The sequence below is a fragment of the Ostrea edulis genome, chromosome 4 (assembly GCF_947568905.1).
Source record: "Ostrea edulis chromosome 4, xbOstEdul1.1, whole genome shotgun sequence".
Lineage (NCBI taxonomy): Eukaryota > Metazoa > Mollusca > Bivalvia > Ostreida > Ostreidae > Ostrea > Ostrea edulis.
The window spans coordinates 31,955,091-31,978,774 of record NC_079167.1 but is presented as its reverse complement, the minus strand read 5'-3'; the positions used below and the strand labels follow the sequence as shown (position 1 = coordinate 31,978,774).

Below are 23,684 nucleotides of genomic sequence, written 5' to 3'. Positions count from 1 at the left end.
GTACTTTTGCATTAATTCTATTTAAAAACGAAAATATATGATTTCATGCTTTTGATAGCCTTCTCCAACCGGGTCTTCATTCAAAACATTTCATGTGTTAAAACTGATGTTTATTGCATTTGTCGTTGTTTTATCTAACCTTTGTGCAACCATCAGAGGAACCGAATAAAACAATCAAGGAACCCATCTATTATCAATATGATGGAAAACAATAGGCGTTAATGGAATGTGGTGTATACGTCTTGGTGAAAGAAACGCTTGCTTCTAAGGTAGCTAACAACTGCAGCTACAGATCAATGTTCCGGCGGGAAATAGTAAACACATCACAGCAATGCTTATTCACATCATCATCTCAAACAAATTCCCATATAAGTGTACTGTGGAGTGTAATGCTCCATTATCCAGCCTATACACGATACAGTAACTGCTTTATCAATAGAGGCTTAGGGATTGTACCCTCAAAGAACTGTTCGCTGCAAACAATGTCAGTGACGTATTCAAATATACAAAGTGAAACTTGAGGAAACAAAGAAAAATTTCGTGGGATGTAAATGAACAAAAAATGTATTTCAAGACCGAAGCAGTACCGAGAACACATGTGAGAATTTTGTGTAAACTTACACCAGACCTTTGACAATGTATTGTGGTGCAAAGGCGCTCACGCTGAGCTCATTTGTTCTGGGAGCGATTTCCATCGGTACGTTGTCGCTGTCTGTCGCAACCGACTCCTGGCTATTTACAGAGGAGGACATGGACTGTGTGATTGAAAACATCACTGTAAAACTCCCTGTGAAAGTCCGGTCCGGGCTGTTCCGTTTCTGTACCATCGGCTCTGATGAGGATGCAGGTCAGTGCTCCATTTCTATAGCTATTCTGATATAAAGTCAGATCACCAATTTGGTACTTACACACAATAAACAGATTCTTAGGTGTATCCATTAGTAACAATTACAGAAATCCAATACAATTGAAACTTAGAAATATATGTTTCTATGTGACGGACGGTGGTTCGCATGTTTCGCATGTCTAAAATAAAAACCGTTGCATTACATTAAGCCAAACGTTATATGTCTTATGATTTAAAGTAGGAAAAATTGGGGTAAAAGGCTTTTTTTTTCCCTTTGAAAAAGATATTTATCTCATAATTATGCATTTCAAAATGTTATCTAATGATTTAAAGAGGTTAAATAACAAACTGATACGTTATAATTTTACATGTTTTGTTAATCTGGTAATTATAACTTGGTTTTATAAGACACCAGCAATTTGGGAAATCAAATCGAAATTATCTTAGTAATGTCATATCTGATTAATAGATGAATGACAAATGTCAGAAAAAAGTCTACCATCTTTTTCTGTAGCGTTAGTGAATTAAGAGTAACTTATGAGTACAAATTTTACGTGGCACTGTTTCTATCTAGGAAGGAAGTTTAAATCAATAGATGTCGCAGATTTTTTTTTCTACCGGAAATGCTAGATAGGACATCTATCTACACAAGAACATCTAGCCTGTAGGCCATATAACATCTTCTAAAAGTTTTGTAATTCAATCGCAAATGATCAGCATGACGCCATCTGTAATTCTATCAACGTTCTGTTCAACGCATTCGATCTGTTAAGCGTAGCGTGCCAGAAGTATGTTACAAGGTGTGATATCATTCATCAATTAGGATGACGTAGGCTATTCAGATATCCAAACTGTCACATTTAAATCTCCAAACTCTCTACATTCGTTAATCATACAGAAATTAATTAAAGTACAGTATTCTTTGATAGAAATACTCTGTTTGCAGGCTTTTGCCTGCGGTCACTTTCGTTCGTAGTAGTAGAGGCATCGATTTGATCCGGTGTGTGGCCATTATTCTCATCTGATTATTTTGGCAGTTGGTCGAGATAACAGAACATTTGAAGAAGTACCATGCTGCAATTTTGCATAACAATTCAATATATTCATACCATTTGAGTTTTATGATGTTCATTAAATTGTTATCACATTTTCCAGGGAACATGGAGTGTATCTAAGATTTAATCTTGTCTCTTTTTCAGTCTCTTTTGTCAAAGATTATCATTCCTACATTATAATCAATCAAAATCTGGTATTTAGTTCTCTCTCAAAAATAAAACAAGTCATTGTCCATCTCCGAGTGTCTGTTTTGGTAACTAGAAATGTCAAGTGACATGACGCTATTACATGCACTTTGATAACTCTGTTTACCTGGTCAAGATATAGGGCTCACGGCGGGTGTGACCGGTCGACAGGGGGTGCTTACTCCTCCTAGACACCTGATTCCACCTCTGGTATATCCAGGGGTCTGTGTTTGCCCAACTCTCTATTTTGTATTGTTTATAGAAGGTATGAGATTGATAACTGTTTGTTATCTTCACCTTTCATGTATAGAATTTTGAGTTCCCATAGTACTCGTCTTCTTGAATCGCAATTATTTGATAACACCATGGTTTGTCTGACTGGCATGATGGTCTTTGAAGAACTTAGTCAGTTTAAAGCTATTGATTAGTGTGAGTACAATTTAGACAAGGAGATGTGTATACACCTCTCACTCACCATCACGGCCTCCTCATTGATATTAATTCAATCATTGTATACTGTATGCCAATGGTATACACAAACCTACAACATAACAGTGCCACACTAAATTTTCCATCAGACTTTTGTGGTTTTGTCTTCTAATAAGTCAAGGAGAGGTGGGCTATTGTGATACTTTGTATTTATTGACAAATTAATAATTTATGATTGCCTCTCACTTTAATTGAAAGACCGGTTTTTTTTTTTTTTTTTTTTTTTCAATTACAGTATCCTTTCAACTAATCGGATTTAAGATACGTTGGGGCGGTTTATTACTGAAAATTTACTTTTCTTTATCATGGTATATTCCTCTTAATGATGAAAGTGCCTTGCCTTTAATCAATATAGTTCGCAAAAAAGTTCATAACGCAGATGTGTTACTGGATAACGAAGTATAAGGACGTCTAAACCAAGAAACTTGCAGCAAAAATTAAGATTATATGTTTAGTATTGTCTCTCGTAAAGTATTTGCCCTCTCTTAGTAATGGTAGCTAATGAAAAGTGAAGATAACGAACAGTGACCAATCTCATAAATCCCCTAGTGAATACAAAATTAATATGAGATTTAGAACTCGCAACTTATGGATTTACATTAGCCTGGGACTTGCTAGTAAAACCTTTTTATTATAACGATAAAATAACTTCAATAAAACACGTGATATATTTCAGGTGGGGACAATGAATGTTGGCACTCTATAGAATTTTCAATGTAACATTGCTTTCTTCCAAATGGTATAGCAAGCTAATCTAAAACAAAGGGTGATATACATTATTGATTCCAGTCTGAGATGAAATTTAAACGCAATTATTACACATTTAGTTGTATGCAGTGTCGACTTCATCTTTACGAAGTTCATCCGTACCTTTGAAGATAATAGTCTATAAAACGCAAAACATCACGAGAATGATTTTTTTCTTTTCCAAATATAGCTATCTCATTTCGCTATCGGGGTCAACAGGCATGCGTACTTTACGCCGAGAGGTTTTATTCATCGTCCCAAGGGACGTCTCGTAAACGTTTTATTCTTTGGAATATTCCAGCTGATGTATTATTATGCAAATAATTAGCAAGAAGCACTGGACGAGTGTAATGATAGAACCGAATCTCTCTTCGCATCAATTTGAAGAGAACCCAATGATAAATGGATTTGCTGACCTAGCCGATATATATTGTGAAGACAGGCCTTCATGTATGTCTATCTTCAAAGATCAAAATAGAATGTATTCAATTTACTATTTCAAACTGCATGTTTTTTTATTTTAATGTGATGTTATTTGCTGTGCAAATATTCCAATTCCCTTCAATATTGTTCTTCAATGTTATAAATTCTAAATGTTCTGTGAATGAAGTTCCTAATTCTATTATTAACATTAAGTCAATAAGAAAGATTATGACTGTACATCAAAATAATTTTTAGAATCGTTAAACTAGAAAACTTGCTTTTATATAAATTATATGTAATGGTCTTGGTCTGAAATTCTATGCGGCTCATTATATCAGTTCTATACGGTCGATTGTTCTGAAAAATGATCCAATTTCTTTCGCAATCTTTTGTTGGGGACTGTCAACCTTATCGAGTCTATCATCACTTTCGTAGACAATAACGGGACTATTTCGAGAACCCAGGCGTCAAGGATGAATCCCCTGATATTTAGGGAGTGTGTGGAGATGTGCTATCTGTACGTAACAACACCAGAATGTATACGTTTCTTTGACACAGAAAAGCGGGTGTCGCGGTTCTTGTTTTGTGTCAAGGGTAGTTCAAGGTCACTTTTTTATACCAAAGGACACTGAATTTCCAATAGAGCAGACATAAATTGTTAATGCTTGTGATTCGTTATAAATTTTCTCTTAATTTACAGCATGATCGCTATGTATGAACACAAATCTGTGCTAAAGAGAATTAGTAAACACTGGTCAAGTCAATAAGATTGAATGTAGATCAAATTTCCTCTGATAATCTCAAATTGTTACTAGACAGTTCTTGGCACATATGATGTTGACTACGGCTTTTCCGTTTGTCTGACCAAGATATGGGGCTCACGGTGGATGTGACTGGTCGACAGGGGATGTTTACTCCTCCTAGGCACCTGATCCCATCTCTGATATGTCCAGGGGTTCGTGTTTGCCCAACTCTTTTATTTTGTATTTCTCATAGAAATGAAGTACATAATGATATGAAATAAAGTAAGGGTATCAGATCATATAAGAAAGAGAAAATGCTTTTCTCAATTTTCACATTTTTCTTTAAGAAAGAATTACGAGCATGACATTTACAATGGCCCCAGGAGGGGAGGAAAGTTTAAAATATCGTGTATTTACTATATTCTGTTTCTTTTTGTCAGTTACGACTTTTTTCGGTGAATTTGTTCTACTGGAAACGAAAGCTGGCACTTTCAAATGACGGAACTAAGTGATATTTTACTACGCTGTTAATTATTAGTTATATACAATTCATATTCCCTTGATTCCGTCACATCATTAAATGTTAAACTTGTTAGAAAGAAAGATTAATGTGTTTGCATAACTCACGTGTTTCATAATTCAAGAAAATACATGTGATGCATATCATTTGTCTGAATGACGAGAATCCATCCGATATAGGGTTCACGTCTGGTAATCCTAAAGATCTACCAAAGTGTTATCTGTGTCACATCAACCATTAAAAGTAAATTATACTGGTGTTAGAGACAAAAGAAGAAAGTCGTAACCAAGAAAACATTGAATTATACACATCTACTAAAAGCTATGAGGACAATAGCAAGATTTATTGTCCCCTCAAGACAGCGAGTATTCCCAAGGCGCAGTCGAGGGATGCAATGATATGTTATTTGCCTTCCGAGAAACAATTCCCATCAAAGGCACAATAAACTGGTTATTATCCTAAACAGCCAATACACACAGTTATCTTATTCCAGAGTGGATACAATTGTAGTGTTAACGATAAAGATGGAATATAGATAGATAGATAGATATTCGTTTCCCAGCAATCGATTTATCGAACAAGAACAATGAGAACAGTGTTCAATCTCATAACTCCTATAAAATAAATTACAAAATTTACAGTAGGGCAAACATGGCCCCTTCAAACACGTATGGTGGGATCGAGTGCCTAAGAAGAGTAAGGATCCCCTGTAAATAGTTAATAGTTCACGTACTCTACCTGGATCAGGTAAATGGAGTACATGTAATCCATAGTTAAAATCAATTTGTAAAAAACGTTAACGACCAAACAATTTGTACGAAACAAGTCAGACAGCATTCGACCTTATGACATTGTATCCATAGATAAGATCTCGAAAAGGTGAAGATAATGAACAGTGATGAATCTCAAAACTCCTATAAAGATAAAGATAACGAACAGTGATCAATCTCACAACTCCTATAAAGGTGAAGATAACCAACAGTGATCAATCTCACAACTCCTATAAAGGTGAAGATAACCAACAGTGATCAATATCAAGAATACAAAGTTAGGAGTAGGACAAACATAGACAATCAAGAGTGTATTGGAGGAGTAAGCATCCCTTGTCAACCGTCCACACCGGCCGTGAGCCCTATATCTCGATCGGGTAAATGGAGTAATCTGTTGTCAAAATCGGTGTGTAAAGAACAGCCTCAATCGATGTGAAACACGTCAGACAGCAGTTTACCCAATGACAGGTTGTATTGGTAAATTAGATGGTTATAGTGACCATGGAATATGCGAAATTTTGACTTTAAACGAGACTCCTGAAACCCGTGTAACATCAACTTATATCTCAGCATTCTGCCTCAATTTAACAAGAGGCCCATGGGCCACATCGCTCACCTGAGTCACCTTGACTTATATTTAAAGATGTTTCCTATATATTCGCATGTGAAACTTTGATCCTTATTGTGACCCCAACCTACTCCCGGGTGCCATAAGTTTTTAAAAATTGAATCTGGACTATGCCAGGAGGCTTTAATGTGAATGTAATTTCAGAAGAAGATTTTTGATGAGTTTCCCTATATATTTGCATTTAAAAAATGATCTCCTATTATCGCCTCATCTTACTCCCGGGGCCATGATTTTAACAAACCCGAATCTGCTCTATGTCAGGAAGCTTTCATGTAAATTTCAACTTTCCTGGACCAGTTGTTTTTGAGAAGATTTTTAAAGATTTTTCCTATATATTTGTATGTAAAACTTCGATCCCCTATTGTGGCCCCATCCTATCCTCGGGGGTCATGATTTTAACAAACTTCAATTTGCACTATGTTAGAGAGCTTTCATGTAAATTTCCACTTTCTTGGCCCAGTAGTTTTTGAGAAGAAGATCTTTAAGGAAGTTAACTCCTGAGCTTTTGAGTACAACTGCGTAGAATGCTACAACTAAGTATTCACTGGTTCAATACTGATCCCATTGGTGCAAATATATTACACATCTATTGCTGAACCATATCCAGTTGAAAATGTTTGTGTCAATTCAAATTTTGAAAGGGTTTGACAGGGACTATATTTTGTGGTGGAAGGATTCACAAATCAAAAAGTTCTAATTCTGCATGATATTACAGTTTCTGTTTCATCCAATGTATCGTCTATTTCTATACCCCTATACGTGTATTTCAGTTTTATAATTTATGATACAGGTAGTTGAGACTTGGAACTAGTTTAAATGTTGTAATCTATTAACTTGGTTGATATATTTTTCAAAACAGAACACCGATTCTTAAAAAAGTTTTAATTAATTTACTCGACATCTTGTATAAAAACTCAGTATTTTCGCCAATAGTTCAAAAATTTGATCTCCAATCCCCACTTTTTTTTAGTTGCGTTTTAAATTGGAGGACCAGACCTTGAAAATTATGTAAAATTTTAGAAATTGACATTATTCCTAATATGTCCTTTTAAACTCTCAGTTTTTCGTATATCAAGTGCAAAAAGGTCATTATTTATTTCCTTTACTAGTATTAATTTCTTTTTTCATCTGAAGTGTTAGAGGACATGATTATGTATCTATTTTATGTAATGATTGATTTGTGTTGCTTATGTTGTGTTGACACTAACAGAAAAATCAAGTTTAATTGAATAAGTTTTAAGTGCAAAAAGGTCATGTTTAGAACACTATAGCTCAATAACAAGCATTGCGACCCCAGTTTTTCTTTTTAATTTCCCAATTCTCCTTCAGTGTGGAAACTCCTTCAGTGTAGAAATCAAAAGTACATTTCCCAAAAAATTGACATTACTCCAAATGTCAGGTGCGAACCTCTTTAAAGATTTTCCCTATATATTTTGATGTAAAACTTTTATCCTCTCTTGTGGCCCCATCCTCCGCCAGGGGCCATGATTGTTACAAACTTGAATCTGCACTATGTTAGAAAGTTTTCATGTAAATTTCCACTTTCCTGGCCCGGTGGTTTTTAAGAAGAAATTTTTTAAAGATTTTCCCTATATATTTGTATGCAAAACTTTAATCTCCCTTGTGGCCCCACCCTACCCTCGGGGGCCATGATTTTAACAAACTTGAATTTGCACTATGTCAGGACGCTTTCATGTAAACCTCAACTTTTCTGGCTCAGTGGTTCTTGAGGAGAAGATTTTAAAAGATTTTTCCTATATATTTGTATGTAAAACTTTGATCCCCTATTGTAGCCCCATCCGACCCCTGGGGGCTATGATTTTTACAAACTTCAATTCGTAACATGTCAGAAAGCTTTGATGTAAATTTCAGGTTTTCTGGCCCAGTGGTTCTTGAGAAGCAGATTTTTAAATGACCCCACCCTATTTTTAAATTTTTGTTATTATCTCCCCCTTTAAAGAGACATGATCCTTCATTCATTTGAACAAACTTGAAAGCCCTTTATCTAAGGATGCTTTTGGCCAAGTTTGGTTGAAATTGGCCTATTGGTTCTGGAGAAGAAGTCGAAAATGTAAAAAGTTTACAGACAGACGGACAGACGATGGACAACAGGCGATCAGAAATGTCAACTCAGGTGAGCTAAAAACTTACCTTTTCCCATATACGGAACAAACTCTTGCGTATCGAATCAGTTGAGAGACATAAACATCATATATAGGTGATAATGGAATATCAAATAATCTGAGTTGCGTTAACACCATATAGAGGTCATAATCGAATTGTCTTCGATAAATATGGGAAGTTACCGATAGAAAAAGCTCAGATCATCCCGTTTGTCATAAAGCTGAGTTGTTAGTTTGCCATTAATGACTGTGTTCAATACAGTATCCAAATATGAAGCATCTAAATATCAGACTGAAGGCGACAGCAAGCATATAAAAACTTTTGAATAAATCCTGTTTTTTGTTCAAGTTTACCTGGATATATCAAATCGATATGTGAAAGTTTGTATTGTTTAGAGATAAAACGTCGCTTAATGTCGAAGAGATTTTTCTTCTCATGTAGAAGCTTTAGAATAAATTATGTCTCGTACTAATATAAAAACAAGTCAGCTTATAGCGGAACACAATTTGTGTCCATGTGAATTTCAACAGACTTTTGAAAGACCTGATCACCAAAAACCACGTAGATAAAAGTCATTGTCAATGAGGAACTCTAGCATCTGCTTATTATACTTGTGCGTAGATTAACAAAGTAATTTTTTCAATGACTAATCACAAGATATGAATATTTCCATTTTTAGTGAAGCCTAATCTTTAATTTATTGTGAGGATTGGTCGTGTAAAATATAAAAGTCATATGTTTTGATGCTGTTCGTTTGGGAAAAGTTTGAAATTCAAAATTTACTAAACGTTGCGGTACATTTCATTTGACGTTTCTTCTTCAAAACAGTTAATATTTCCGTGAGGAGCAAAGAAAGAGGCTTTGCAGTACATTTACTGGATCCAGCAATGAATCGCAGTTTCTAGGATTTTTTTGTGAGTTTTTTAATCCAGTAAAAGTACGGTAACTCAGTATTTGTTCATTAAATGTAATATAAAATGTTCTTAAACTTGAAGCGTGATTTTGAAAAATTTCGACTTTTGATAGTATAAAACTTAAGTATAAATTGAATTATCAAACATGTTAATTTTCATCATAAATTATTACTTTTCGTCTTTAGAATGAATTGATTTAACAATGTCTATATTTCAATTGAATTTTAATTTCTTGACGTGTTTTGGTGAATTTTCTAATGGCGAAAATGAAAACAATTCAGAAAACCAAACATTGCAGATTGGGAACCAATACAATATCAGTTTCTAAGTATTGTCTAGGGCCTACATCATCTTAGTGGGGTAACCCGACTTAACAAGTCGATCAAGGCTTTCACAGTTAATACCAAGTGAAAATGATGTGTTCCAGAGACCATAAAAAAGAAACGACAATGGAAAGAAAATATATCCAAAGTTATTTATCTCATTTCTCTATCGATATTGTTAGGCATGAGATCTTTTATATTCCATAGGTTTTATTATCGTCTCCAAGGATGTCTCGTAAAACTACTTTTTATTGGAATAACAACCTCTGTTGGTAAATGGTGCAATACTATCATTATGCAAATCAACAGTAACAAGTCCATGCTTGCTGGTATAGATGAGATAGATCCCCTTCCATTCTGATCTTAGATAATCAAAATATAAATAAGCATTGATTTTTGCATTTGAAATTCTAGACGTCTGCTCCGATGTTATGTATTTGACGATAGTTTTATGATTTGTTTCTTCCTTCCACAGAAAGTCTTATATATATAAAGCACAAATAAACAATTATACATATAACACCCAACCTTACGTCTACCCCTAGGATCTAAACGATACATGTGATAATCAATTAATTAATATGTAAAGCACTAAATAATCACAACTAGGTACTGAAAATTTTCGCCCCAGCCCGAACCAGCGACCTGGGGCACCCACCGCCTAGCAAGACTGTCAAACCAGTGCGTAAGTCCACTCGGCCACAACGACTTCCCTAGAAAGGAAGTTTTGTTATGCTCCTAAAGCGCTACTTATACACACTGATGCAATCTCACACAGTCACACACAGTCGCTGTGTCATTCAGATATTTTATAAGGAGAGTGGATCTCTCGATGCAGTTGTATAGAATATTTAATATAAAGCACAAACAAACAATTATAACACCCAACCTTACGTCTACCCCTAGGATCTAAACGATACATGTGATGATCAATTAATTAATATATAAAGCACTAAATAGTCAAAACCCACCGCCTAGCAAGACTGTCAAACCAGTGAGTAAGTCCACTCGGCCACAACGACTTCCCTAGAAAGGAAGTTTTGTTCTGCACCTAATCTCTCTCTCTCTCTCTCTCTCTCTCTCTCTCTCTCTCTCTCTCTCTCTGTGTGTGTGTATAAACTATATGATTCCAAACTATGGATGGCTTACCTGTCACATATTCAAAAGTTACTTCAGAAAACCGCTATCCAGTTCATTGGCCTTGACCCAAACAATTTCAAGGGACATAGTTTTAGGATTGGCGCGGCCACACATGCTGCTTCTTTAGGTTACTCGCAAAACATTATTCAAAAACTAGGCAGGTGGAATTCCGATGCATTCCGTCGGTACATTCGCATACATTCCTTCAGGATTTAAGTATATATCTCAACTAGACATACATGTATTCAATACGAGACAAGGTTGTCTGCGGTTCATGTATTCTCCCCTACATAAATACACGCCGGTTATCGCATGTTTCATACAGTTTAGAAGTAGTCTACTGTAGGCACCTGCCTCTGTTTTCAAATACTGTGCAGAAGTAGTCTGCGGTATAAGGTCAATCCCCCAGTTTTCAAATACTGTGCATAAGTAGTCTGTGGTATAAGGCCAATCCCCCAGTTTATTCTATGCCTAGTTTCTTGCATGACACCTCAATACTGGTCAGAAGTAGTCTGCTGTACATGTATTTATCATAAGTTATCTCCATCCCAAGTCGCGCTCATCACCCGGCATGACAGAAGCGGTCTGTTGCCTCAGTGCCTTTCATCAAGACTTTTTTCCTCCAGAGGGGTTTAATTTAGGATTTTGTTAATAAGTTTTCTTATTTTAGTCGTTTGCCCTGTTGGTTGTCGTGTTGTATCCTAAGTGATATTTGGGACACTGTCGTGATAATTTTGTTTTCTTTTGTGATGTACATAGTGTTTTTAACTGTTTAGGTTGATAACACATTTATATCTATATAGTTTTTCTTTTGTACATAGATGCTTACTTTGCAACTGAGAAGTTCTTTTTTCATCTTGTCAAGTCGCCTTTGGGTGGGTGGATTCAATATGCTATTGGATTTGTGGCCTGTAGTTTTTACATTACCCACCTTTTTTGTGGACAGGCAGGTTGTGTTGTTTAGATAACAGATTAGTTGATTCTCATATAATTTTATGTGATGTTTGTTGGGGGTCATGTTTTTGGCCCCCATATATTTTTATGTTAGATTTTGCTGGGGGTCATATTGCATAATACTTATCCAAAGACGTTTACCAATGTTTTCTAGTCTTTTCTGACCCCCATTATTTTGTCAAGTTTCATTTTCGTCATTTTATTAATAAATGACATTTTTTCAATTCAACATTGTGTTACTAGTTCTGCCTGTCATGCCAAAAAACAAGCCTAGTCTACTTGGCAAGGTAAAGCTGAGGCTAACGGAACATAAATATGATTGTATACGCACTGAGGGAACTCTAAGGAAAACTCGACGTCAGGTTTCCGCAAAGTTTCCATATGGTTTCAGTTCTGCGGAAATTACATTATCATCCGTAAGTCAAGTGAAAGGAAACACAATTTATATCGAAAACTTGTGTTATATAAATGATAGAGCGTTCGATTCGTAATTGGAGTCGTGAGTTTGAGCACCACTCATAGATTAAATATAGTAGTAAAGGTTTCGTTTAAAGCAGATTTTTTCAATTTACAACTCAATTCTGAACACAATTAAATCTTTCTAGTGTTTTGCACATCTCATTTTGTTTTAAACATGCTATTTTCTATTAAGCAATCTATATATAAATCAAAACCATGACACGAACCTTCTTTGCATAACAAAGAATTGTGAGTGTTGTATCTCACTTGTAACTCAACAACTGATATTCAAATTTGGTTGACCATAAGAAATACTTTAGTTTAAACATTGTAAACAATAAAAATGGAAAAATAAAATTGAAAATTTTCAGCTCAAATCGTGTCCAAGCCCCTGGAGGTCCCGTGTCGCGACAGGCGTTGTGACGTTTAAAGAACTTTCACTGCTACGGCCCTGAGCGCTAAGCATAGGTCTAAATTTTGGTAATTCCCCATCAGCTAGCGATGTCTCAGTATAAATGAACAATCCTCGATGGAACGTACAAAAACAACCCTAAGAGGCATGCATTGGTATAAAGTGATACTTAACCTACGACTGGTGAGTTTTGATGTGCATAGAATTTCTTCATTTCCCCCCTGCTATATGTAAAATACCAGATACATGGAATCTCTATTTAGTTACAAGTCTATTTCTATCTTTCATAGCACATAAAGCACAACTTTGGATGGATAATAATAATAACGCCTTACATAAAACAAATTACTCTAGGGCGCTTTACAAGGGTAAGAAGAGGAATGCAACAATAAAACACGATTAAATGAACTTAAATGACAGTATGACATAAGATCTTATATCTGTAAAATTATCAAAATAATAAAACACTAGAATTAAAATAGATAGCTAAAAGTTTGGGAGGGGTTTTGGAGGCGGTGGGTGATAGTTAATTAAAAACAGTCACAACTTTTATACGGTATGTTACATGTATAATTCTAAAGAGCTAATTGAGAGAAATGAGTTTTAAGACTTTTTTCTTGAAAATTTCAAGAGATGTTGACTTTTTGATGTCATCTGGAAGGTCATTCCCAAAATTAGCTGCAGCTCTGGAACAAAAAAAAATTCTGTCACAATGTTCTGAAAAAAAAAAATCTATGGTATGGATATGATGGGTTTTAAGCCTTATTTCAAAGTTTTATGATTAATAAAAAAACAGTACATATATAAAGCTATTTAAGCCAGTATACCAAATAAGGCGGGGAAATGTTACAACTTTGAATATAGGGCATTATGGTAACTGATATTGTGGGGGGAAAATGAATTTCAACGGGACTCTTAAACAACAAACTAGATTTTAAAGCAAAATCACAACAATCAATTTTGGAAGCCATTATATTTTTTATCATTTATTTTACTTTTTAGGCGATGGTTGTTGTCAACTGGACATATCTCTACCCTCTGTATTTCTATACAATGTTGCATGTGCCTTGGCTATTAATAGTTATTCTTAATGTACAGTTGGGGGTGAATCCCCCCCCAAAAAAAAACTTCAAAAGACACTTTCAGATTAGAAATTTATTTTCTAACTCTAATTCTTATGAGACAAAACCATGGCTATCTTTACCAATCGTGTACTAACATTTCTTGTAATCGTGTACTAACATTTCTTGTAATCGTGAACTAACATTTCTCTAACATTTATTGTAATCATGTACTAACATTTCTTGTAATCGTGAACTAACATTTCTTGTAATCGTGTACTAACATTTCTTGTAATCGTGTACTAACATTTCTTGTAATCGTGAACTAACATTTCTTGTAATCGTGTACTAACATTTCTTGTAATCGTGTACTAACATTTCTCTAACATTTATTGTAATCGTGTACTAACATTTCTCTAACATTTCTTGTAATCGTGTACTAACAGTTCTTGTAATCGTGTACTAACATTTCCTGTAATCGTGTACTAACATTTCCTGTAATCGTGAACTAACATTTCTCTAACATTTCTTGTAATCGTGTACTAACATTTCTTGTAATCGTGTACTAACATTTCTTGTACTCGTGTACTAACAGTTCTTGTAATCGTGTACTAACATTTCCTGTAATCGTGAACTAACATTTCTCTAACATTTCTTGTAATCGTGAACTAACATTTCTTGTAATCGTGTACTAACATTTCTTGTAATCGTGTACTAACATTTCTTGTACTCGTGTACTAACATTTCTTGTACTCGTGTACTAACATTTCTTGTAATCGTGTACTAACATTTCTTGTAATGTGATGTAAGAAATAAGCATTTTCTTTTATGTACTGCTTTCTCCGAAAACGTTAATTTATGTGGGATTTTTGAATTTCAAAAACATATCATATAGTTATTTCATGACCAAGAATTGTAATTATTATATTTCATCAAAGGTATATCATTAAAAGCAAGAATATACATCTAATTGTTCTATATAATTGAAGAAATTAGATTGGTAAGGAAAATCATGCGAAAATGTGCACTTTGTCATAAAAGAGGGGATGTCTAACATTCATTACGTCATTACAAATATCAAACTTTCCCCCAAGTGTTTTGTCGATTGATACAATGTAGCTAATTGAGGGGCCAAATTAGGCCCAAAATGTGTATAATCTTTTATCATTCAAAGTTTAGCTGCCACTCAGTCTATTTGTATTTTTCAGATGACGATTGTGTAACTTTGAATATAAATCTGAACGAGGAGCGTTTGGAGGAGCGCCTCACGTCAACATCTATTATGCGTAAGTGTGATTATCGCCGGTCCAGTACACTAAGTAAGGACGACTCACGTGTGAACATACGCATTACAAATCAAGATTTAGGTTTCTGGTTTTCTTGTCGAGGAGGTAAACCTCGTTTTTATATACAGCAGCCGAGTATTATGTGTGGCAATGTCATTGAAGCAAATAACGAAAATAAGGAGTCCATAAATATTAATATTATGCAATCAGACTCCCTTTAAACATGAGGGAGAGAGAGAAAGAGAAATAAAATAGATGCAATGTATATGATGATATTTTTAATGCCTCGTGTATCATTTATGTAAACACAAGGATGAATCTCTGTCATTGAACGCGTTAAGTGTTTGCCATCTAAATTTCCTCCCATGACAAGTAGCAAATTTTAGATGATAACATGGCATTCAGATGAACGAATTGTTTGTATTTCCTTCTTAAATAATTACTTAAAGGTTTGAGTACTCGACAAAACAAAACATTTATTAGTTTTGTTACTGACTGCCTTCGGAAATATGTCGGGTTGTTAAAAGTCCGAAGAAGGCGAGACGGACTTTCACAAACCGACATCTTTCCGTAGACAGTCGGTAACAAACCTAGAAGTATATGTAATAAAATTCCTGCCTGCCATCAAAATAGGTATGGCAAGATCAAAAAGCGTTCCCACGTACTTTTCGTCTAATTTCTTAGCAGGACCCATTATTTTATTCCTGTCCATTGTGGGCGCTTTGTTAGCCGATACGTTTAATATTTTTCTTTCTTTTACTAGAATTCTCAGAGCTTTTCCTAGAATCGATAATTTTACAGCACATCGCAAATTTGGATGATAATAAAACTGTTCTGTAAAGCATGTTAAATAACAATAGAGTGCTTTAATCACACTTAGAGGTTATGTCATTAAAGGGCTAGGCGTATTTATGAGATTATTTTCTAAAAAAAAAAAAAATGTAGGCAAAGTAATTCAAAAATTTATTTCACTCTAACTATCTAAACCTTAGGTTGATTAGTTTCTGTACATAGAAATATAAATGATTTTTGTTGTACAGTTTAATGATACGATAACATTAATCATATTTAATGAGGACATTGCATTAGACGTCAAAGACAAATATTAATGGTCAGACCAACACGGCTACAGACGCCCGAGAGATTTCTGGTCAGTATTAGCCCTTGCACGACTCGTAACGGAAGGCATTTACTTGTTTTCGTAACAAAATTATCGTTTGCATTCATAAAGTCAATAGATTAATTCGAATACTAAGTGTCTGGGGTAAAATAGACGCAAATGAAACTACAAATTTCCCAAATGGATTTAACGCAAATTACGGAAATGTCTAAAAATAGCCCGGGTTGTCTATAAAAATCGATCTGGGATTTCTACTGGGAAGCTGATGGATACGTAACATATTCACAGAATTTGTGCCTGATAAAGGATGAAGATATTTTAGAGCATGTCAAATAAACTTTCACACGCGCCAAAATCATTAGGGGAATGAATTGAAGATTGATATTTGATTTTATGTCTCCATATTTCAAAGTTTAATTGAAATACGAAATTAACTTTTAAAAAAAAATCAGAAAACATTTAGTCCAAGCGTGGATGAGTAAACTTTTTATGACATTTTTTTTACTAGAAGTTGACATACACATTACGATAAATATTCAATAATTATAGGGCGAATTTTACAATCTGAAGATCAGTCCCTATATAATCTAAAATTCTAAAATAAATTCAGCACATGAATAATGCAAGGTGAAGATAACGAACAGTGATCAATCTCATAACTCCTACAAGCAATACAAAATAGATAGTTGGGCAAACACGGACCCCTGGACACACCAGATGTGGGATCAGGTACCTAGGAGGAGTAAGCATCCCCTGTTGGCCGGTCACACCCGCCGTGAGCCCCATATCCTGATCAGGTAAACGGAGTTATCCGCATTCAAAATCAGTGTGCCAATATCAATAATCCCTAAAGTCTTAATTTCAGTGCATAAAGAATTAAAACTCCTGATCTTAATCAATTTTAAACTCAGCACACGAATAATTAACTAACCCCAAGAAGTCTTAAAGTCAGGGCATAAAGAATTAAAAATCCTTAAAAACGAGATAAAGTTGTCCAGTTCTTTAAGAATCAAAAATCTTAAAAACAAGAGAAACATTAAAGAATTAAAATCAATCCTTTTCGATATATCAATTCTATTACATACAGAGTTACTTCATGAAGAAATAATTCAATCGAGCAAGCATGTCTACATTATTTTCTGGTGTCAAAACCTAGACAAAAACAGCCAAAAATATATGTAAAGAAAACTAAATGAAGACATGTAAGTACAGGGTTTGGGGGGAATTAGTTGGCACCACAATTGCAATGTAATGCTCATTACGGATGTCATATCAATGAGAGAACAAGGCTGTTCTTTATCATTGTATGTTTGTGAAACTATAGAAAATACTGATAACTCACATGTATGGAGTTTATCATCAGTCATCAGCTACCTCTCAACACCATGTTAATAGAAATTGGAAGGAAATCATTTTTCTTTGCAACTGGTGAAAACTTATACAAATATAAAATATGAAATCCTTAGAAAAAGAAATACATAGATTACTTTGATTTGATAATGACCGATGTGGAAAGGTTTTGGGTCACCATTTCTGGGAACGGAAAGTGAATTCATATCAGAATTCCAGTCCACAAAAAATTATCCTCAAGTACAAACACATTTTCTTTTTCTTGACAAAATGCATGTTAAAATTACTTTCATATTAATTTCATAATTATATATTTGTCAAAATTTGAAGTGACAGTACTATACTGTAGAACATCAGATGACTATTAATTAAAAACACTAATGCCTTTAAGTTACTTAATTATAAATGTTATCCGGATCTCGTGTTATATTCAAATGTTTTTATTTAATTCACTGATTACTGTACTTTTTTGGACTTGTATGTATATAAGGTGTTAGAATCGTTAGTGTACGGGAAGGGTCTCATAATAGAATCGCTGTAATAGTTTGATAAAGATACAGATCTCAAAATTAGGTCATTAGAATAGGTTGTCAAAGATTAAGATCTCACAATTGAACTATATGTACGTGAAAAACCAACAATGCAAAATACTTTTCGATTTTCGTGAAAGACACAAAAAAATATAGAGATGTGTCCAGATGAAAAGTATCGGATCCAATGATAAGTTTTATTGGCAAACTAGATCAGATATACTTTCAAACCTTGGAGGAAATAAAGAATATCTTATCTTATCTTATACAGAATTTAAATGACTGCAGTATATGATCCTCATATAATTTTGGGGGAAACTTCGTTATATTATCACATTATCACTCTTCCAAGTGTCTTCTTTTTTTGGGATGAAAATCTCCAAAAACAACACAACACTTGTTTATAAATTGGCCATGTATAAAAAGGAATGGAGAGATTGAATTATTCCATTGAGAATCAAGTAATATTTGAAATAAGAAATCAAAACTGAATCATATTAAAATATGTATGCTTAGTAAAACATCCAAATATGAAACAGATATGGAGGACTTTGTGGCTTTATATCGAGATTTGTGGGATATGTCGAATCGATAAATGATGGGTGTTGTTAATAAATAAAACGCCGTCGATGTATCTAATTATTAATTTCGAGTTGAAAGCCACAAGAGATTTCGTCTTCTCATGTAGAAGCTTTTGAATAAATTTTGCCTAATAAAAACACAGATCATATAATAATGGGGTACAAGTTGGGCTCAAGGGTACTAATGGCCAGTTGGAAGTTCAAAGACCACATACATGTAAATACTGTCGATGAGGAGCCCCAGCATCTTTATAATATCAACTTCACAGTGCTTAGAATCAGAGTGATGTTTAACAAAATAATGTTTTGGATAATTGAGAACAAGATATGAATATGTCCAAGTTTCATTTTTACTGAAGAAGCAGCTGTCTATGGTAAAAAAAAAAAACCATTGTCTTAAATCTATTGTGAAATTGGTGGTGGTGTACAGCGTTGAAAAGTCGTTTATCAATATTAACAACATGGCGTTGCTGTTCTAGAGAAGAGTATTTTTAAGAATCATATGGCATGTCAAATTTGATCCCCTATTTTAATTCTAAACTAGTCAAGGGGTCGTGGTTGGTTGGTTGAATATTGTTTAACGTCCCTCTCGAGAATATTTCACTCATATGGAGACGTCACCACTGCCGGTGAAGGGCTTAAGTCCATTGAGCAGGGAGGGATCTTTATCGTGTCACACCTGCTGTGACACGGGACCTCGGTTTTTGCGGTCTCATCCAAAGGACCGCCCCATTTAGTCGCCTCTTACGACAAGCAAGGGGATACTGAGGGGGTCGTGAATTGATCAAATATGAATATGTACTACATTTGAATGCATGCACATTAATATGACTCATTGCCAGTGGCTCTTGGGAAAATGTTTATTATACATATTCCCATGTAAAATTTTGATTCACTTTTGTTACCACACCCTACCTTCCAGGACCATGATTCGAACAAATCTGAATCTGCCCTACCTGAGGATGATTACATACTAACCACGGGTCCTGTTGTTCGTGATTTCTCCCACGCATTCCAATGTAAAACTTTAAATTCGTATGGTGGATGAAACCTACCACGAAACATTGATTTGAAGAACTCCGACTCGTTGAATCTATACTCCCTGTGACTGAGAAAGCATGCAAATTGATATGACTAATCTTTTTAAAGTATGGCATTCTCCTATTAATTCTTATGTAAATCTTTGATCCCCTAGTACGATCCCCACCCTACCCCCGGATACCATGATTTGAACAATTTTGAATCTACACAGAATCTTTCAAATAGAATTTTCCTTTTCTGATCTATTGGCTGATAAGAAGACGCCACCTGTCCACATCTTTACTAAGTTTTAATTATCTTTCCTCTGAAAAGGATGTTACCTTTCAGTTGAACAATTTAGAATCCCCTTTACTCAAGAATGATTTTGACAAATTTGGTTGAAATTGGTCCTGTGGTTCTGTAGTATACACCAAAATATGCAGGTGTACAGACGGATTAGCAGACGGAATTTTTACCTTAAGTGAGCTGAAACATGTTAAAGGAAAAATAACATATTATTGAAATGGCTTTGTTATCAAAGGACTGTGGTGAACATTATTGTTACGAATGTTCGAGAAAATGTGCATCGGTTGTAAAATGATGAAATGAATTCAAAACTTAAGTTATTCCGCCCCTCTAAAATTTCACAAAAACTCGTTGAACCGATATAATATTATTCATAACAATTTCATGAAACTGTTTCATTAAAAAATATACAAAATGTTTGTGAATAATAAAGGAAATACATGTGTATATCGCATAATCGATTTGATAAACAATTATAAATGAAAACAGAGTTATTGCCCTTGGATTCAATATTTTGAAACATATAATTGATTATTCATATACATGTATCACGTAGACTTTTAAAATATTTTATAGTTAACAAGATTCTTTTACAATAACTATTGAAAAAGGCTCCCAACAAAACTTCTGGTTTTTCTCATGTATAAATCTTATAAAATCGTTGACTTTGCATCATCTTATGACATCACAAGAGGGTGGAACTATGTTAATAGAGAAACGATCTGAACTCATTATTCAATCTATAGATTTTAATGTAAAATTTCGAATTCATACCCGAGCTAAACCACCTTAACATCTATCATCCATTTTTTTCTATAACAAACCTAAATTCTTTATCAAATTATTGAAAAACTCCAATGGCTAAAAAAATTTACAAACAGAATCGAAATTAACGCTAATTCAAAGATTTTCTGTGAAATGCCGATGAACTTTGAACTCTCTTTACAGGCGCTAACAGGGTATCCACAGTGTTTCCTATCATATCTCTGGTCCTGTTGGTGATTGCCACCACGCTCAGTGTCATCGGAAACATCAAACACGACGTCAAAACCCTCATCTCCTCTGGGATCCACATCTTATCAGGTCAGCGATACATGTGACGTATTATATTTTCTTAGTCATGCTTTTATTTCATTTTACTTAAACTTTTCAGGGGTCACGTAAGCCCTATTTTTTGTCCAATTTTACCAAAATTCTACTCTGAATTATCAGCAATGCTTGGTGAAAATTCCATACATGCAAATATTCCCCTGCTCGATTATGTCATTGTGATGTCACATGTTACACCCGTATAATGTGAGTGCATTCAAACCACCAGAGGAAACTTCCGGTCTATACTTCTGGTATCAGATTACCCGAATTAACGAAAGTATGATCGAAATGTGATTTCTTTTGGTCATTTTCATGTCATCATCTTGTAATTATCAAAACTAATCAGTTTACCTGTTTCATGAGTTTTGATGTTAAGATGTAGAACAATAGTAAATTGCACGATTTGAAGACTTAGGATATTTGAGACAAAATCGCTAACATATTGACTTTCTTTTATAAGTTTGACCTAAAGATGCAACGCCATAATGACGTCACAATTACCTGGGATATGATTTGAATTATAATGAAATATGGATAATTTGGGTCTTTTTAAAAAAAAAGAATATAAGCTGTAAATGCCTAGTCCATACAATGGATCACATTCATACGATACATTTAATTTACAATAGAAAGTGTACCATTGACAAAGTTTTTATTTTAATGTTCAACATACTGAAATATGTATGCATAGCTTGAACACATTATTGTTTTCTTGCACATCGTTGACCCCTGTAGGACTGATGTTAGCTGTGGGCATTATTCTCTACATATCCGCTATCAATGATGAAGTTGGACATCGTCCAAAGCCGTCAGAGGCGGATGACGACACCAAAAAGTTCGACTACGAGTATGGATGGTCATTTTTCTTCGCTGGAACCTCATTCCTCCTGATTATGACAACCGCCGTGATTCTGGTGTCGCTGTATTTACAACGAAACTCCAGACGTGAAGATCTTGTCAAGATTATCCCCGGTCTGGGCGACATGATGGATGCTGACCTCGCCGATGACGTCTTTGCTAGTAATAACCCCACCATCATTTTGTGAAATTACGGATCCCTTTATCAGAGTAAACTTGCGGAGAAATTTATTACATGACACATAGCAATATTCGTTTCCACTGTGATAACTTGAGAGGTTGTGTTTGATAGAACTATCATCTTAACAACTGCTGATTACTGCCCCTATGCTCAACTTTACACAACTACATTCATTTCACAGATGTGGACTAACTTATTATTATATGTCAGTGTTATCATATACATATTGTGCAACTTAATCATTAAAAAATTTCTACATTACAAGATATATTTCTTAGTAAACAGTGCGAAAATATCGGTATATGTTTCAAGAATACTTATCTTTACAGTCATGGCATTCCTACCCACCATCATAGATCTAGACATTGCTATTTACAGAATGATCTTGATATCATTATATCAGTAACTATTGTTATAGATTTGAATAATGTATCACAAAAACGTTGCGTTGGTGCATTGTGACGTTATCAGTTTCAGAGGATACTGATACGGAATCAGAAAATCACAGTGTGGTGATCCGGAAAACCGGATCACACTCTGTGAAATCCACAGTATCAAAAAACGAAACATTGATGGGTATATAATAAATATCATTACATTTCTACCTTCATTCACGCGTCTAAATTTGTATTATATTATGGGTATCTATCTTTATGAATTTATATACGTGGCATAGTATAGATACCTACCTTTGAGAGGTTTTTCTAAATGTTCGGATGAAAAGTTTTGCAGGCTTAATGTCCGCATTTGCATATGGATTATTGGTAAGATCAGCTTGCATCTGCACTAAATAGGATACCGATATGCTTTATTTCCACACACTATCGTATGCTATGGTAGCAAGGGACAATTTCGAACTATAGGCGCATTATAGGCCCGGTGAACGTTTTTTAAAAAAAATGGAAATACCCCATATTTGAAGTGATATTACATGTGTAAAAATGTATATAATAATTTTAGGATACATGTCAAATGCAGCTGAGTGCTTAATAAAAATATTGATATATAACATGTAGGTGTCACCATGATTCCTAGCATATAGATGGGTGCAAATACGAAACTAAGACACGTGGTCAGTTGATGAAGAAATTCCGGTGAAAACATGCATGGTCCAGCAAAAGGTCTGTAGCTGAAAGGGAAGCTGGATGGCCCCATATGAAAGGTAGATTTTAAGAAGGGCAGACAGGGTTCTTGATTGTGCACAGTGTTTAAATCCCCATGCTTGGTACTGTGATGGTTTGAGGGTGTGTGTGCGGATTAGCCCAAATGAGAGAAAATCAAAGCAAAAAAGGGGCACCTGCTCAGAGCATGTTTTGTGCACCAGCACCAGTATTTATAGATTACAAGTAATTTAGGGTCATAATTTATTAACTACACCAATATGGAATACAAGTATTGACATAAAAGAGAAATGTGATTTTTCATTAGTCTGTCATAATCTGACTTTGATGTATACTCCCTACCCACATGTTTCAGAACCAAAGAAACTGTCCCCTGCCACCTATATATAACGAGCAAACCTATGAACTTCTAAGTTTACGACCATTGCTATTGTGGTATATAAT

At 34.7% G+C, this 23,684-nt stretch overlaps 1 protein-coding gene across 2 annotated transcripts; it reads left to right on the top strand.

Annotated features, from left to right (window-relative positions):
* The first annotated feature begins 346 nt into the window (after positions 1-346).
* Positions 347-22,380, top strand: LOC125672287 (voltage-dependent calcium channel gamma-5 subunit-like). 2 transcript variants are annotated; one of them, XM_048908502.2, is made up of 4 exons: positions 347-847; positions 15,004-15,081; positions 20,937-21,071; positions 21,816-22,380. In XM_048908502.2, the coding sequence occupies exons 1-4, from the start codon at positions 637-639 to the stop codon at positions 22,124-22,126; spliced, it is 735 nt and encodes a 244-aa protein (XP_048764459.1). In that variant the 5' UTR covers positions 347-636; the 3' UTR covers positions 22,127-22,380. The 2 variants fall into 2 exon arrangements, with proteins under 2 accessions (XP_048764459.1, XP_056017193.1); XM_056161218.1 differs by lacking the exon at positions 15,004-15,081 and having other exon boundaries at positions 357-847.
* Positions 22,381-23,684: the final 1,304 nt, after the last annotated feature.

Coding starts and splice junctions, on each gene's coding strand:
- LOC125672287 (XM_048908502.2), top strand. CDS start 637: ATGTATTGTGGTGCAAAGGCGCTCACGCTGAGCTCATTTGTTCTGGGA. Junction 848..15,003: donor CGGCTCTGATGAGGATGCAG/GTCAGTGCTCCA, acceptor TGTATTTTTCAG/ATGACGATTGTGTAACTTTG. Junction 21,072..21,815: donor TGGGATCCACATCTTATCAG/GTCAGCGATACA, acceptor TGACCCCTGTAG/GACTGATGTTAGCTGTGGGC.